Consider the following 19,516-nt stretch of genomic DNA (forward strand, 5'->3'; position numbering starts at 1 on the left):
CATTGATTAGATTATCAACTACTTTTTGTAGCCTTCTAGCTAACACGAATGCTAAAATTTTGTAATCTGAATTTGTTAAGCTAATCGGTCGATAATTTTTTATCTTATCTCTTTCTCCCTTTTTATGCATTAATGATAAAAGTGAGAGCCTTTGTGTAAAGGGCATATTACCAGTTTCAAAAGTGTATTCAAGAGTTGCATAAAAATGTCTTTAATTTCATTCCAAAAGGTTTTATAGAATTCATTAGGAATTCCATCCATTCCGGGTGATTTATTATCTTTAAGATTCATTACCGCTTCTTTACATTCTTGAAGAGTAAACATTTCATCGCAAAATAATCTTCCATTTTCATCTAATTTTTGTTCAATATTTACTTCATTTAAATAATTTTGTATTTCATTATCATCAATGTGCTTTGATTCATATAGTTTGTCATAAAATGAACATATTTCATTTAAAATATCATTATCATTATAAACACTTTTTGTTTGTTCTGTTACTTTTCTAATCACATTGTCTGATTGATGGTAATTTTCTAATCTGAGAAAATAGGACGTATTTCTTTCTCCCTCTTCTATCCATTTTACTCTAGATCTTATCTGTGCCCCCCTTGATTTTTTGTCATACAGATGAGTTAGTTGATTTTCAAGGGTCCTTTTTTCTTCCATATTAATTTCATTTGCAGGTTTATCTTCTATATCCTGTATTTGTTTTTCTAGATCCATGACAGACTTTTTGTAACTTTTTGACAGTGATTTTGAATATGAAATACTTAAGCTACGAATTTCTTGTTTAAGTTGTTCCCAAAGATCATGTACATTTATAGTATTCAAATTTGCTATTTTAACATTATATTTATGAATTAAATCATTAATAATCATTTTATATTTCTTATCGTTCAAAAGACTCGTATTAAGTTTCCAATAACCTTTACCTCTTTCATTTTCACTTACAGTAACAGAGAGTTTAATAGCTTTGTGATCACTTAACCTGATTCCATCAGAATGAGTTCCTGGCACTTGTTGTACACGTATTTTGTGAACTTTAGCTAACATGATTTGACTTAAAAAGATATAATCAATACGACTTATGGGTTTGTTGCTTGAATTACACCACGTAAATCCAGGTTTTAACCCCTGAATTTTTTTCCAAGTATCATTAAGATTAAATTTATTTAAAATTTCTATCAAAATGTTTGTGCTTTTATCTGCAGCCGTAGTTTTATTTTTCCTATCCGTTTTATCAAACACACAATTAAAATCGCCTCCTAGAATTATATTTTCTTCATGTAAGGCATATTTTGAAATATAAGCTTTTAGCTTTTTGAAAAAAGACACTCTTTCCGTTTCTGAATTTGGACTATAAATATTGACAATTGTGTATGCATTATTTTGAAAATTTATATTAAGTAGTAAAATTCTACCATCTTGAGTTTTGTGTACATTTTCTACATCAATATCTACATTGTTAAATAAAACTGAAACACCCCGTGCATGGGGTGAATTCGAAAAAGCATGAAAACATTTGCCGAACCAACGGCTGTTATACTTCGATTGATTCTTCTCAACAAAATGCGTTTCTTGAATTAAAGCTATATGAACATTAGTGTCTCTTAACCAATCGAAATTTTTTTGTCTTTTTTCATAGCTATTCATCCCTCTAGCATTGAGGGAAATAATGGATAAATCATTCATTACGCTAAAGTTCTAATCTGATTCTCCAGAATTGAGGATTTCATTTTATGACCGATTTCTACGACTGTGTCGCATTTTGCTGGCATCGGGTGCATTTTTTGTTTTCTTGACCTTTTTGGAAAGCTTGGTAATGATATCACCTAGCGTGTTTTCACCAGGCCAATCAGATTTGTCAGTGTGCGTCGTACCAGTTTTGTTAAGCCCCGATCCCCAGAAATCGTCGTAGGTGGATTCCACGAACAAGGCTTTTGGGGGTGCACTTTTCAAAGCATCGTAAAATTCTTGAACTTGAGCTAGCTTAGCTTCCACGATTTCCTTCATGATGTTGTACTGAGAATCAATGAAATGTTGAGAAGCCAAAATGTTGTTACCGATTTGTTTGGCATCTAAGGCAGTGGGTGCAGCTTGGATAGCCGTCGCGCGTGGAATGTCACCTGAACGCACTGCCTTTACGTACTGATATGCATGCTCCGATGATTTATGTTCAACACCGAATACTTTGATATCGTTAAGGTGAAAATTTGAAAGGATGTCATCTTTTCCACTAAATGGAATAATATTAGGATCCGCCTCTGTATAGAGCTCACACTTTTCATCTCCTGGATTATGCCCTGGTTTTTTACAGGCTTTGCAACACTGAACGCTATCACACTGATTTGTAAAGTGTTCATTGCTCCAACATTTTGTACATCTAGGAGAACGCTTGAGAGAGGGTTGGCCCTTATGAAATAACAAACACTGAATCCTGGCGCACACGCAGGATCGGGGTAGAAACTCCCCCTCTTTAAAGGGTTTAACATACACGAACCTATTTCCATTCAAGATCTCTGTCATTCTGAGGGTACTGGGATTTCTAATTTTTTCGTATTTTATTTCACTGCATAGAGAAACTTTGAACTGATCAAGCATGTTTCTTACGGCAGAGTCGTCGACGGACAAAGGAACGCCTTTGATTGTAATTTTAAGTACCTGCTCATTTGGATTGCCGGTACCTGTTGAAAACGGATTGTTTGCATATACCTGTACGTTCCTACTTCTAAGATCAAATCCTTCGGTGACCAGTTTAGATCTACTGCTCAAAGAATCCACATAGATCCGCCACAGGTCTCTGTCTAATTGAATGCATTTTACATCATCGATCTTTTTTGACAATTGTACTGCAATCTCAAAGTCAGAGATTTTATTATTTCTATCATTTTGTATTTCACTATTCTTCAAGAACACTGGTTTCAACATCTGAGCTGGCACTGCCATCGCCATAGTTTGTAATAACACAAATGTGAGTATCTACTCACTTGAGTCACTAGGTAGAAATCTGCTTCAAAAAGTTTTCTGCTACTAGAAAAATTGCAAAAAGCAAAAAGTATAGTTACCTTTTACCTTTAGGAACACTCTAAGTCAAAATGATCCAGGTAAATATCTGATTTTGACAAAGAAAATGATCAAAAACACGGACAGGTAAATTTTCCGTCCATTCACTGCCCGTATCACGTGATCTCCTCCCTATATATTCTATGCTAAATAAAACATCCAAATGAAAGGTGAAGATAACGAACAGTGATCAATCTCATAAATCCCATAAGCAATACAAAATAGAGAGTTGATCAAACACGGACCCCTGGATATACCAGAGATGGGATCAGGTGCCTAGGAGGAGTATGCATCCCTGCCGAGCGGTCACACCCGCCGTGAGCTCTTTATCTTGATCTGTAGTCAAATCAGTGTGCCAAGAACGGCCTAAAAATCGGTATGAAACATGTCAGACTGCATTGGAACCTATGATAGGTTGTATTGGAAACTAGATCGTTATAACGACCATAGAATTTGCGATATTTGCGATATGCAGATTTTAAAGAAGACTTTTGAAACTCCTGTGTTCCATCAACTTTGTTGGCAGTAGCCTACCTCTATTTGGAAAGAACTTTTTAACAAGTTTTTTTTGTTTTGTTTTAGGTGAAACGAAGGTAAATTGTATGTTCATACAAGAAGACCATGGTTATTTTCAAACTTTACATCAATGTAATCTGTACAAGTATTTCAATGATAGTTTCAAACAATAACTTCATCTCAGAAATATATGAAACAAAACCAGTGTCAGAAATATATGTACACTCCATCAGTAAATACCTCGTATATCTATTCATCAGCTAAAGGTTGAGAGCAAAGATTTTATGATATTCCATGAAATGAAAGACCGTAAATTATGTTCTTTGTCACAGATTGAAGATGAGTTTCATTGTATGCTGATGTGCCCATTTCATGATGAAGTAAGGAAAAGATAAATACTCAAGCATTGCTATAAAAACCCCTCTGTCTTTAAACTTGTCAACAACAAAATTTACAGAGCTATGTAAATTGGGAAAATATATATCAAGTCTTCAAAATATAATATTGAAAGGTGAAGATAACGAACAATGATCAATCTCATAAATCCTATCAGCAATACAAAATATAGAGCTAAGCAAACACGGACCCCTGGATACACCAGAGGTGGGATCAGATGCCTAGGAGGAATAAGCATCCCTTGTCGACCGGTCACACCCGCCATGAGCCCTATATCTTGATTAGGTAAACGGAGTTATCCATAGTCAAAGTCAGTGTGTCACGAACGGTCTAACAATCGGTATGAAACACTTCAGATAGCATTTGACCCAATTATAAGTTGTATTGGAAACTAGATCGTTATAACGACCATAGAATTTGCGATATGCTGACTTTAAACGAGACCGTTGAAACCCTTACGCCATCAACTAGCCTGCCTCAACTTAAAAACTGACCAAGCGCAGAGCAAACTCTTGTGTATAGAAAAAGTTGAGAGATATAAACACCATATGCGGGTGATAATGGAATATTGCTACATAAATATGGGAAGTTGACGATGAAGAAGCTGAAATCATCCCGTTTGTTATAAAGTTAAGTTGTTAGTTTGCCGTTAATATCTACTTTCAATAGAATATCTAAGTATGAAACAGAAGTGGACGAGCCTGTGGTATCTTTTATTTCGAGTTCACAGGGATATATTGAATCGTCATATGCATGAAAATTATTATTATTTATAGATAAAATGTCGATATATCTAAATGTCAAATTGAAGGCCACGGCAAGGGGTTTTTTCTTCTCACGTAGAAGTTATTGAATAAATTCTGCTTCATAGGAATATAAAACAGGTCAGCTAACAAAGGAGCACAATTAGTGCCCATGGAAATTGCAACAAATGAAACAGACAGTGCATTGTAAAAACTGTTATCTATTATTTGTAGTGTAACACATGTATGTAAATTAAAAGATGAACTATTATACGAGGCCACATCACTATGTTAAAGTAGTACATTATATCATACAAGGCCACATCACTGTGTGAGGGGTGAGATCAAACGTTCAATGTCTGATAAATAAAACTAAAACATAGTTTTCACCAACATTCCCCCAACAAAACTAAATATGAGGAAGGTTGAAACTAAAAACATACGATTGTAAAAAACACTTTGTATAACCTTTTTAATGTTTATTCACAAATGAAAGTGTTCATCAAAGTGCAATATCATGTGGTTTTTAACAGTTGCTTGTCTTTTTTCTTGTTCCACAAAAGTGTAATCGATGTCGAAAAGAAACTTGATGAATATTTTATCCCCCGCCCCCTAACTATTTGAATTTAGATTTTTATCCGACATCGATCTTTTGATTGAATGCAAGGTGAAGATAACGAACAGAATAGTAGTGCATTTTATGTACTCTTGAAATATTATACGAGGTAACATCACTATGTCAAAGATGTGAATTCTATGTACTGTTGAAATATTATACACCTGGCGAGAGTGATCAATTTTATTCTAATTATTGTAAAGATATGAATGTTTGTACTCTTGTTAAAAGAATGCGTTTTAAGATTTTAATTAAATCTTGGTTATTTAAGAAACCGTATAAAATCATTGTCATTTTGAAATTATCGTTCTCCGATAACATATTAATTCAATATTCATTACAACTTTAACGAACAATTGATTTCTTACTTTTCCTACGTAAATAGTCTTATTTGCTGAATCGTTCTTTGTCAAGGAGAAACAAATATTTGCAAACAATTAAGAAATAGTGCAATCTATTATTTTGGTTCCAAGGTTCTATATGAATGTTTACGAAGAGAAAGTTGGACCTAAGTGTATTCACAAGAGATTGTTAGATATATTTCTGGAATTCAGGTGAATAGGATCGTGATGAGGATAAATCGATACATTTATGGGTAATTGTTTACTGCATCATTTTTTTTAATTAGAAATTGTTACTTGACATCGCTGTCTGAACTCTGTTCAAACTTCCAACTAAACATCACCTCAGAACACCTTCGTTTTTGGGAAATTTGCAATCCATAACTGGCAGATCACCCAGCTTTAAGGATGGATATTGTGGCATTAGCGGTTTGAACTAATTTATTGTCAGGACAGTACACTAGATTATGATATACTTTGTGAACGCAGAAGAAAAGATTGATTAATATTTAACTTGAGAAATTTCAAAATGGAATTTTTCTATTTATTAATACTCAGAAAATGTATCATTGCAAGCCTGGCGTGTGCATATACTTTAACAGATGAAGATAATCTACACACGGCTTTGCTGACTGGATATAACAAGGACTTACGTCCAGGAATTGACAGAACACATCCGTTGAATATAAACGCGTCTTTTTATTTATTCTCTATCAACGAGTTTGATTTAAACATAGGAAAATTTACCATCACTGGTGTTTTTGAAATTGACTGGTACGACGAAAGGCTTTCCTGGAGTCCTGCTTCTTACAACCAGACAAATATGACTGTGATCCCACAGAACAGGATGTGGCTTCCGAATCTCATTAATGTCAATCCTTATAAAGAGATCAAAGGACTCGGCAGTGATCTGGTAAACATTCATATTCTTTATTCTGGACTCTGTTCATGGTATGCCCTCCAGGTTTCGGAGGTTATATGTGATGCTGATGTTACCAAATATCCCTTTGATACACAATTTTGCACCTTAAAATTCTTCATTTGGGGTTATCAACCGCATGAAGTATTTTTGAATTTTCAAACGATGCATGTTATCTTAACATTATATTCTGAAAACGGCATATGGGATATCACGGACTCCACAACTCACAAGAAGATGAACATGTACGGTTATGAGGAAATCATTGTTGGTTTTTATCTGAAGCGAAGAACAGCTTATTACGTTGTAAGTCTACTGTTACCGATAAACGCAATTCAGTTTCTCTTGGCTTTCGTTTTTCTTCTTCCACCGGAGTCTGGTGAAAGACTGGGATTTTCTACCACAATCCTCCTCTCTATCGTTGTCTATTTGACGATAATTCAGGACAAGCTACCCGAAGCTTCAGAACCTAATGTATCTATTCTAAGTTACATGCTTGTTGCATGCGTAGTGAGTGGAGCGATACTCATTTTATTTGTTATCCTCAGTTTGCGGATTCAAAGCTGTCCATGTGATAAACCAGTTCCTCGGTCCATTGTTCGCCTCGTCAAATGTTGTCGGAGGAAAGCGAAGTGTTGTCAGCGGAAAAGAAACGTTATAGATACAGTAGAGCCTATGGAATCCAAATCTGAGCCAGTTGTGGATGACGAAGTCATTTGGATTGAAGTTGGAAAATGCTTCGATGTGATGTGCTTTCTTATATTTATATCTCAGATATCGATTACGGGTATAATTTACTTATCTTTGGTATTTTCTTAAACTTTTGTGTGTCAGGATCTGTAACATCATTTGCTTTATATATTGAATGTATATCTGTTTCACTTTTTTGAACCTTTGAAATATGGTTAAACTTTAAGCAGACATTTAGATCCTTTTCTTGAGATTGCATTCTTTATAGGATTTATGATGTTGATCACTGCTTGTCACTTGACGTGAAGACAGGGTCCTCGTTAAATTCATATTAATGACATAACACAGTGACACACTATATGTTGAAGCATAAACGGTGTAATTCGTTAAAGATTGCTTCAGATGTTCTGTGTAAAACTGTGGATTATTTATTTTGGTTGTCTACAATTTTCACAAGTCACTATTTGCCATCTATTTTCTAGTGTGCAAAAATTCGTGAACCGGATATTGTCAAATCAGAAATCGTCCTAATGGTACAACAGTGTTGTTATCAATAGGTCCTACAATTGTTAACTATCTATTCGATAGTTAGAGTGGGAAAATAATTCGATAGTTCTGCAATGTAGAGGACATTTTCGAAAACAACTGTTTTTGTTAACATTTTCGTTTATGATAATAAAATGATTTGAATTTTCTTAAAGTGGATAATATTTACGATAAATGAATTGAAATTAAATACCTTTATATTTTCATTGAAATTGTGATACAACAAAGTTACAGATAAAACTATGACCAGCAAATCGTGCATGAGAATATCTAAATTTGAGATTTTGTAATGTTTTAGCACAACCGTGCAATGTGCTAGAACTGTGGATGTGCAAGTTTGATACTTAACAAATATATTATGTAACTGTTACTTAATTGTTTGTGCACGGCACTCCAAATTAAGATGGAGTTCTGAAAGATCTGTGCATTGTCTTTTGGAACTTATATTTTGTATTGCGCAAGCTGCAGTAAGTTCCTTCTTGGACTCGGAGATACTGCAAAAAGATCCCTCCAGATAAACTTTCTTTATTTTGTATCTCTGTTGTATCCAAAGTTAAATGTTGTACTGTTCTACATGTTGTTTCGGAAGGATGTTTGTTATGAAAAATATATAGATATACATGATTTTACCTTTATTATTTCTTTTAAAATATTGTTAATATTTGTATCCCTGGACACATATTTCAATTTCGCAATCTAAGACACAAGGCGTTAAGACTTGGAACTAACTTAACTGTTATAAATTCTTGAATTTGATAAACATATTCTCCAAACAAAAATAAGATTTGTAAAGACGTCTTTAATCAACCCGAAGTAGTCGTATAAAAGGTTTCTTGGCCAATTAATAAAGACAACTTTAAGAAGGCGAAAATAATGAACAGTGATGAATATGCAATACAAATTAGAGAGTTGGGCAAAATCGGACCCCTGGATACACCAGAGGTGGGATCAGGTGCCTAGGAGGAGTAAGTACCCCCTGTCGACTGGTCACACCAGCCGTGAATTCTATATCTTGTTCAAGTAAACGGAGTTATCCGTAATCAAAATCAGTGTACCAAGAACGGTTCAACAATCGGTATGAAAATCGTCTGACAGCATTGAACCCAATGATAGGCTGTATTGGCAAGCTAGATCGTTATAACGACCATAGAATTTGCGAAATGCAGATTTTAAAGAAGACTTTTGAAATCCCTGTGTTCCATCAACTTTGTTGGCAGTAGCCTGCCTCTATTTATACGTATATATGTACATTAATTTTTATATCAAAAACTGAAACATGAATGAGTCATCAATTCGAGTCTTTGTTAGCATAGGTGCGGTCGATCGGGAATATTTCAAGTTAACAAATTCATTAATTTCATGTATGAATGTTCATGCGGATAACTCCGTTTACCTGATCAGGATATGGGGCTCACGGCGGGTGTGACCGGTCAACAGGGGATGCTTACTCCTCCTAGGCACCTGATCCCACCTCTGGTGTGTCCAGGGGTCCGTGTTTGCCCAACTATCTATTTTGTATTGCTTGTAGGAGTTATGAGATTGATCACTGTTCGTTATCTTCACCTTGCATGCATATTAGTTCAGTGAGGTCGTAAATCTATTCGATTATAAATTTGGATATCATCAACCATCGCTGTACAAAAACTCAAAATAATTTGGTGACGCTGTATTAATGGGACATGGACACGATTTGAGCCGAAAGTTTTCATATATTTGCATTTTTATGCCCCCGAGATCGAAGATCGGGGGGCATATTGTTTTTGTCCTGTCTGTCATTCTGTAATTCTGTCATTCTGTCTGAAACTTTAACCTTGCTAATAACTTTTGAACAATAAGTGATAGAGCTTTGATATTTCACATGAGTATTCCTTGTGACAAGACCTTTCCGTGGGTACCAACATTTTTTACCCTTGACCTTGACGTTTGACCTACGTTTTGAAAACTTTAACCTTACTAATAACTTTTGAGCAGTAAGAGATAGATCTTTGATATTTCACATGAGTATTCCTTGTTACAAGATCTTTCCGTTGGTATTGAAGCTTTTGACCTTGACATTTGACCTACTTTAATTTTTTTTACCATTGGTCATAACTTGTAAATGGTAAATATTAGAGCTTTCATATTGTACATGAGCTTTTCTTTTGACAAGATCTTTCTACTGGTACCAAGATATTTGCCCTTGTGACCTTGGCCATCGTTGGAATTGGCCATTATCGGGGGCATTTGTGTTTCACAAACACATCTTGTTAATGTCAATGTTTAACTAAGGTATTTCTAATGATTAGCAAATATTTGAATATCAGTTCTCAAGTTACATGAAAGATACAGAGCTCACAATTCCTTGTTATGTAAACAAGGTTCGTGTCATGTTTGTGTTCACATAGGTTAAATATACAAGTAAAAGCAGATTGTTTTTTCAATTCACAAGTTAATTCTGAATACAATTAAATATTTTTTAGTGTTTGGCACATCTCATTTTTTTTAAAAACATGCTATTTTCAGTAAGCCATCTTTTTGGAAACAAAAGCATTGCACGAGCCTTGTTTACATTTCAAAGAATTGCGAGTGCTGTATCTCGCTTGTAACTCAACAACTGATATTCAAATTTTGGTTGAGCATTAGAAATACTTTAGTTAAGCATTGTAAACAATAAAAATGGAAAAATAAAAATTCAAAATGTTTAGTTTAAATCGTATCAATGCCCCTTTAAAGTGTGTTTAAGCAATGAAAATGTATTCATACGCTGGAAGGGATTTTTACATTAGAGTGATAGGCCTGTTTATTCTAACATTGTGCAAATGACACCTTCAGGGTAGTCACATAATCAGACAAAATTTATGATTTGTTTGTGTTCTTATTTTGAGTATCAATGCCTAAATCGACAACCGGTCAATTAAACAGTCGAAATCTTTTCTACGAGACGGTAAGAAAATGGTCATGGAAACAAAAAAGAACTTCTTGATCGAGTTAGGGGTGTGATAGAATAAATAAAGGAAGAATTTTAAAAATCGAATTGGAAATGTTACATTCACATTTTCTACATGAAAGGTGAAGATAACGAATAGTGATCAATCTCATAACTCGTACAAGCAATACAAAATAGATATCTCTCCAATATCTCTCTCCAATAACAACTTACAACATTATTTCTGACTTTTGTAAGTCAGAACAAAACTAGTGATTCCCAAAAGGTGCAAGTAGTGTCAGCTCGTCAGCTCAAAGATTGGGTCTACACGTGTGTCATCTTGCATATCGTGGTACCCACCAAAATTGTAAAAAAAAAAAAAAAAAACCCCACCAAAAAACCAAACTAAAGTTATTCCATCACTACCAACGGAATCTTTAAAAATAAACCAGATTTCAAAGTTTGGGTAAGTCTCTTCAAAGTAACTGGACGTGTCCACTCTGTGTGCAAATCATTTGTACATGTGCAGCATGAAACCGGGATTGTTTATATGTTTAAAATACAGTAAAATAGATAATTAAATCAAAATCATCTTACATATATTAGGTGAAAGGTGAAGATAACGAACACAGTGATCAATCTCATAACTCCTATAAGCAATACACTGCTCGATCGATATAGATTATTTTTCATAGGTGTGGTCCAGGGAGTTGGGGGATGTTGGGTGGGGGAGGTGCCACTTTTGGGGATAAGTAAGTTTGAATCCTTTTCTTGCTTTTGACGTCTCTGTACATTTCCTCTTTTATTCTTGAGATGTGTGATTGTGTGGACACGTATCGTATCATGACAGATATTTGCAATCACTACACCCAGAAATAGTTTCTCAAATCAGTACGAATTAATTCAATTAGAAAAGATATGATGATATACAATAAATATATATACCAAAAAGGCAAACACTATACAAATTTGGATAAAATATGATTTTGAAAAGAATTATTTCAACACAGGAATAAAAGACTGCAGTATTTGAACTCGAGAACTGCAGTTCACCAGCCCAATGCTTTAACCACTGAGCTACGATGATAGACAAACAGATAGATCGATACAAATAATTTCACAAAACATTTAAATCGCCATCTTGTGACGTGGTGTCATACAGAATATAAACCTTAGTCTAGTGAGCTACCTTAAAGGGACCCCCATTTATTGCCAAACATTTTAAAAAATATAAGTAAAACTCAAGATTTGTCACCCAAAATGGTTGAGTATTTTGACTAGTACTTGACTTTCACATGTGTCCTCCCATTTTCGGAAATCTTGGATTCGGCACTGAATTATATATTAAAATTATCAAAACGAGTTACTAGTTAGGAAGTTATATATTCGGCTGAGTTTCAGGCGTAGACATGTTTATGAGATTTAGAAAACATGCAGATTCTTTAAATTGACTAATGGTTATGTGTTCATCAGTAGCAGGTAGCCTTAATAATATCAGGACATGGTACATTATACATATATGTAGCACAATGTCCGGGTACAAATGTGAGCTACATGTAGGTGCAGAGACAGGATTCCGCAGCAATCAGACACAGAGTCACGAATAGCTATAAATGGCTGTTAGTCACAATTTCGCAACGTTTCTTGTACTTTTACGTTAAAGTTCTCTAGATAAGCGAAAGAAAACACTTCAGTGCAATTTAGTTCTAATATTGTACACATTTAATTCGTTCATGTTTTTTTCCTGCAAAACATACACATCTTTTAAATCGAGGTAAGCTACTGACAAACAAGTTGATGGTACAGGGATTTCAACAGTCTCGATTGAAGTCAGCATTTCGCAAATTCTATGGTCGTTATAACGATCTAGTTCGTCAATACAACCTCACATTGGGTCAAATGCTGTCTGACGTGTTTCATACCGATTGTTAAGCCGTTCTTGGCACACTGATTTTGACTGCGGATAACTCCGTTTACCTGATCAGGATATGGGGCTCACGGCGGGTGTGACCGGTCAACAGGGGATGCTTACTCCTCCTAGGCACCTGATCCCACCTCTGGTGTGTCCAGGGGTCCGTGTTTGCCCAACTATCTATTTTGTATTGCTTGTAGGAGTTATGAGATTGATCACTGTTCGTTATCTTCACCTTGCACACATATAGTATGCTATTACCTAATCTGTTGATAATGAGGTTTCTCGAATATACTACACGGAAGTCTTAAACTAGCTTACACAAGCGCACTAGGTTCTGGAGCAAGGAAAGATAACTCATGTTTAGGATTGGCCTATTCGCGCAAAAATCAGGCAGAAATATAGAACATTTAATAAAAAAAAAAATTAGGTCATCAATATTAATTGGAAACAGGGGAACTTAAAAATGTAAGTACATGGATTTTGATGTCAGAAATTATGATCCATGGAATTCCTGGCAAATTAGCTATTTCTTCGTAAGTTTGATTTTAGGGTATACTATTTCTAGTTTGGACATTCGTATTTAACGAACAGTATGGGAATTTTATATATCATGTTCCCGAATTTACATACGATTACTTCCGTGTCAATGATTAACGTTAATTATAACAAGTCTTCTCTATCAGTTAAAAATTTAGTACACTATGTATACATGTATGTGATTTTAAAATGTGATACTAGATACGACAGTTGAAACGACTTTACCGAAGGAGAAAAAATATCTTAAGTTAAACCAGACAGGTGATTAATCGTTTTAAAATCTACTCGAACCGGTTGTTTATTCCGGTGAAAACGAGTCTATGGTTCTCCCCGGCTTTAATCATTGCCCTTCCATCTCATAATTCCAGTTTTCTGGTTACCATAAAGTTATGCGCATTATGGATAACAGGTGAAGATAACGAACTATCATCAATCTCAAAACTCCTATAAGCAACAAATAGAGAGTTGGACTAACATGGACCCCTCGACATACCAGAGGTGGCATCAGGTGCAATGAACCCTATATATTAGTCAGGTAAATGGTGTAACCCGTAGTCAAAATCATCGTGTCAAGAACGGACTAACAATTGGCATGAAGCACTCCAGAGGCATGTGACCCAATGATTGGTTGTATTGGCAAACTAGATCATTATAACGACCATAGAATTTGCGAAATGCTGACTTTAAACGAGACTGTTGAAACCTCCGTAATATCAACTTGTTAGTCAGTAGCCTGCGTCGATTAAAAACCTGATCTTACGCTGATCATACGATCATAAGACACTCAATTTTTTAAAACAATAATTCTGTCATGCTTGAAAGAAAATAATTAGTCCCATTCAAAACATTTGAAGCACCGGGTGAAGAATTGATAGATTTATAGATATTATGCATTGAGATCGATTCAAAGATGATTCTCAGGATAGGGGATAAAGAAGATTTGGCTGGATGAACAAAATTATGCTTAGTAAGATCGACACTTGATATAGCTGTTGTGTGAATAGCTTACGTAATCTAGAAGAAAAGATTTGACCTGGAACGATTGCAGAGTTCATTGCGGAACTTATCTGCAGGTTGGTTGTCTTCGTTACCGATAAAATCTGCATGACTAAGCAAAGGTGGTTGTTTACATGAAAATATATTAATGCTAAGCGACACAGAAATGCAATATAATCTAGGACCCTCATATCAACATACTGCACACCTGCAGGGAGTGAGGAGAGCATGATCAATTATTGCACATCTACAGGACACCGCTTGTCATCTTGGCTACTGCGTGAAATATAAGAAGAGTTCTGGGAACTAGATTTTTTTTCTTTTAGAATTAAACGTCGTTTTCCGACCCCAATTTGGGTCCCTGGGTGAAAATGAATGCTACATCTTGTTGCACATCTATAAAGGACCCAACTAATCATCTTCCAAAAGATGATTTGGCTATTGCGTAAAATCGTTTTCACCCCCTTTTGCACCCCCTTCTCGAGTAAAATTGAAAATCCGAAACTTTACTGCACCTTTACAAGACACCACTTACCATATTCTAAATGATAGAATGGTTACTGCTTGAAATAAAAGAGGAAGAAGAAAGTGTGACAGACAGACGGACCAGGGTAACAACAAACATACAGAACTTTCTTCAGAAAATACGGGTATAAAAAGCCAGCTAAATATATACAACCACGGTATTCATGGTTTTACAGAATTCCAATCACTTGTTAAAATGGTCTTTCGATTTTGCGGGACGAAGCTGGGCAGCAATTTTATAATTCATTTACAATTTTATAATCTATTTATAGTTTTTTAACCTATTCATAATTTCATAATCCATTCATAATTTCATAATCTATTTATAGTTTTATAATTTATTTATAGTTTTATAATTAATCATCTTTTCCCGGTCTGGATAACTACTTGACTGACGTAGTGATTATATTGTGACGTAGTGATTATATTGTATTTTATTTCTTGTCTAATTATGTCTAGACAGTAGAACTGAATTTACATACCTGTATTTAGCGACACTTGCTACAAACGTTTTTCAAAAATGATGAAAATAAAAATTAAATTTGTTTTGATAGATAAATGAATACAGTTTATCGCATGGATTGTATTTGATTTCCACGAATTTTTTAGAGAGGGGTAATATATTTCAACTTTTGAAGATCACAGGAAATTTACAAGTCCCTTAGGTTTATACCCACTTGGATAAACTTCTGAAATTGTTGTCTCCACTTGGCCAAAATTGTGATTTTCGCACCTAAGTATTATCTATTTACAGCTATTTACAGTGTATTTGTGCCTGTAGTTATCGGCCGGGTACATGACGTTGCAATATCAATGTAAAACTTAAAAGGTACCAATTTTGATGCACCAGATGTCTCTTTAGTGATGTTCAACCAAAATGTTTGAAATCCGAAATAACTATAAACTTGCTAAAGCTATTATAGGGAAAACAGAGTGCCAAAAACGTGGAGTCAAATTTGTCTAAGGATAAGAGCTATGCATGAGGGAGATAATCCTTAATTTTGAAATGGATTTCTTAATTTTATCACAGCAATGAAATATACATCCGTATTTTCAATCTAGTAACGAAGTACTTAGCTACTGGGCTGTAGAGACTCTCAGGGACTAACATTCCACCAGCAGAGGCCTCGACCCAGGGGTCATAATGTAAAACTTATACGGTACCAATTTTGATGCACCAGATGCACATTTCGACAAATAATGTCTCTTCAGGAAATAATCCTTAATGTACATGTTTATTGTATTGAATTGTTTATTACTAGGAACCATTTAGATCATAGATCTAACGTATATACATGAAATAATTTGTACAATAATATGTTTAATATATAAAGCAAGACATGATAAAGAAGACTATGCGGAATAGTGAAATTGTAACATTAATATTTTCTATTGTATGGAGCCGTCAATAATACAGAATATTTAAGCTCTAGTATGATTAAAGATACACAATAACAATAGTGACGATAATTTAATAAGAACTTGTTTTGTGTATGGTCAGTTTTGAAATCAAGACAGGCTACTGACAAACAAGTTTATGATACAAGGGGTTTCAACAGCCTCGTTTAAAGTCAGCATTTCGAAATTATATGGTCGTTATAACGATCTAGTTTGCCAATACAACTTATAATTGGGTCAAATGCTATCTGAAGTGTTTCATACCGATTGTTAGACCGTTCGTGGCACACTGACTTTGACTATGGATAACTCCGTTTACCTAATCAAGATATTGGGCTCATGGCGGGTGTGACCGGTCGACAAGGGATGATTACTCCTCCTAGGCACCTGATCCCACCTCTGGTGTATCCAGGGGTCCGTGTTTGCTTAGCTCTCTATTTTGTATTGCTGATAGGATTTATGAGATTGATCATTGTTCGTTATCTTCACCTTTCAATATTATATTTTGAAGACTTGATATATATTTTCCCAATTTACATAGCTCTGTAAATTTTGTTGTTGACAAGTTTAAAGACAGAGGGGTTTTTATAGCAATGATTGAGTATTTATCTATTCCTTACTTCATCATGAAATGGACACATCAGCATACAATGAAACTCATCTTCAATCTGTGACAAAGAACATAATTTACGGTCTTTCATTTCATGGAATATCATAAAATCTTTGCTCTCAACTTTTAGCTGATGAATAGATATACGCGGTATTTACTGATGGAGTGTACATATATTTCTGACACTGGTTTTGTTTCATATATTTCTGAGATAAAGTTGTCGTTTGAAACTATCATTGAAATACTTGTACAGATTACATTGATGTAAAGTTTGAAAATAACCATGGTCTTCTTGTATGAACATACAATTTACCTTCGTTTCACCTAAAACAAAACAAAAAAAACTTGTTAAAAAGTTCTTTCCAATTTCATATGTAGTATTGATGAACTCTTTTATATGCATGTACGACAACCAGCAAGAAAAAGTATCCAACTCACATACACTCAACATTTCTGATTTATTTTGTATTCCATATAGGAGTTATAAAATTGACCAATGTTTGTTATCTTTACCTTTGATAGGCATTATTTATATATAATCATGACTTTGTTGGATTAAAACCAATATTTCAACATTCTGCAGTTCTTGGTTCAGTGTAATGGTTTCCGTCCCGATCCGTAATATTTACCATCATAGATACAGTGCTTTTCTTGACATCTAATTTTTTTTTTATTATGAAACTTGGAGTGAATACTCTGTAATTCATTTGCTTCACTTCCGTGGTTTGCTATATTCTCAATGTATGTATCAAACATTGGCAATCTTGTTCTTACATTTAGATGCAACAACTTCATTTTCGTTATTAAACAACTTAAACTCTTTCTGCTCTGTACATATGATATTCTAATTTCGCGAACTACATTTGTCAATAAGGATATTGATATTTATTTTTGCTATAATCATCAATTTCATTTAAGAAAATTCAAGTTAATCTTAATTTTAAAAAAAAATTGATATGTGATATGCTGAAGTCTTTTAAAAGACAAAATAATGATCTTATAAAGCTAGATTCAGGAAATGAAGCAATTAAGCAATAAACCTTGATAAATTAATTGAAAATATACAATAACAAAAAATAAGCTTCTTTTTCTGATAGAACCAGAAACACGTGCAGTAAAATATAAAAATAATGTCTCATACCATTCAATATCTGTATCATCATTTATTTTGTTACCCAACGATTGTGCATTTTTGAGATCACCGCTCGAAATGAAGTTCATCAAAACCTCCTAAGGACTTCAATCTAGAGTTTTTTTTAACCACACGGTGAGAACCCCGTACGTTGAAAGAACTTGTGATCAAACCGTTTGTATAATATGCATTGATGCAATAAAATATGTTCAAATCACTGTACATTTGGAGAAACTGTGATATCTTGTGGATACGCAATGTGTGTTTGGCGAGAAGACAACTTCCATCGTCTTGTGAGAAGAGCAGCCTTGTGTCCCCCTGAGCCCTGAGCTGTATGGTTTTAGACTCTATGAGACGATGAAGATGATGTCCAATATGTCCTATATTTCAAGGTCTTTGTCACAGATACTTGGGTAGAAGGTCATCTAACGAACTTGAGCCATTTCGACATTGATGAGTCCATCCACAACTACGAATGCGGTAGAAGGCTTGTGGAGTAATCCATCCACAAATGAGGAAATACAGATAGATGGACACCTGTATTCAACAACTGACGGACAGACTTCGTCAGGGAGATGTTCAAGTGATGGACTACGCAGATGTTCTCCCATCTTCTTCATGCAAGGTGAAGATAACGAACAGTGATCTAGAGTTATAAGTTCCAGTGCTTTGATGCTTAAGTGAATAAAGGTTTGGTTTTTCAATTCATTGTAACTTTCTGGCAGTGCTAATAATACATGTACATGAAAGATGAAGATAACGAACAGTGATCCATCTCATAGCTCCTATAAACAATACAAAATAGAGAGGAAGGCAAACAAGGTCCCCTGGATATACCAGAGGTGGGATCAGGTGCTAGGAGGAGTAAGCATGCTTTGTGTGTATGTGTTTATGATGAAATGTGTAATAATTATCTATATATGAGAAGGAAAATGTTTCCATGCAATACAATGTATTGCTTAGTGTGTTACACATGGACTATTCCCATTTTTTTCCTTTTCAATCACGTCCATGAAGGATGAACAAGCCTCTATTGATTTGTCATAAGCAATAACTGTTATCATTTTTAGATTGCAATTTTTTTTATTTTAAAAGTAATGGTTTCTGGCTTGTTTTGGTTTGTTGCTTTACACTACGACAATATCAAACTTAATTATGCATGTAGGTTGAAATATTATTAATGAAAATTTAAATGTATAACATGTGACTATTTTCTACATTAAAAATCCTAATCAGACAGTACCTACAGCTGTACATGTGCTAAAACTTTTATTAAATGTCAAACTTAATTATAGTCTAAAACACAATAAATGAAAACTAAAATATACATACTTTCTATATCAAATAACCCTAATATGTCCAGTATGTCATGATGTACCTGTGCTTTATAATCATCAGTATTATTAATTATTTTCATTATGATTATTATCATTATTAGTAAACACCATGATCTGTGGAGTATTGTTTCCTTCTAAAGCCACACATTCGTACTAAAATGTATGATGAAAGACGATTCAATGTGTCCTCATCAACCCTTTAATTTGTAATTCGGTGTTTATGTACACAGTTCATATTAGGGTAGCTTAGTTGATTAGATAAAGCGCTATATAAATGTATAATAATAAATGATCATGATACTACTGCTACTACTACTACTACTACTAT

The 19,516-nt window shown here is 34.4% G+C and overlaps 1 protein-coding gene across 1 annotated transcript; it reads left to right on the forward strand.

Moving 5' to 3' along the window:
- The first annotated feature begins 6,031 nt into the window (after positions 1 to 6,031).
- On the forward strand, positions 6,032 to 7,563 carry LOC125666731 (acetylcholine receptor subunit alpha-like). The gene has a single exon (XM_048899977.2). It carries the CDS (start codon positions 6,208 to 6,210, stop codon positions 7,414 to 7,416), a length of 1,209 nt encoding a protein of 402 aa, XP_048755934.2. The 5' UTR covers positions 6,032 to 6,207; the 3' UTR covers positions 7,417 to 7,563.
- The last annotated feature ends 11,953 nt before the right edge of the window (positions 7,564 to 19,516 follow it).

Source organism: Ostrea edulis, chromosome 10, assembly GCF_947568905.1.
Source record: "Ostrea edulis chromosome 10, xbOstEdul1.1, whole genome shotgun sequence".
NCBI lineage: Eukaryota > Metazoa > Mollusca > Bivalvia > Ostreida > Ostreidae > Ostrea > Ostrea edulis.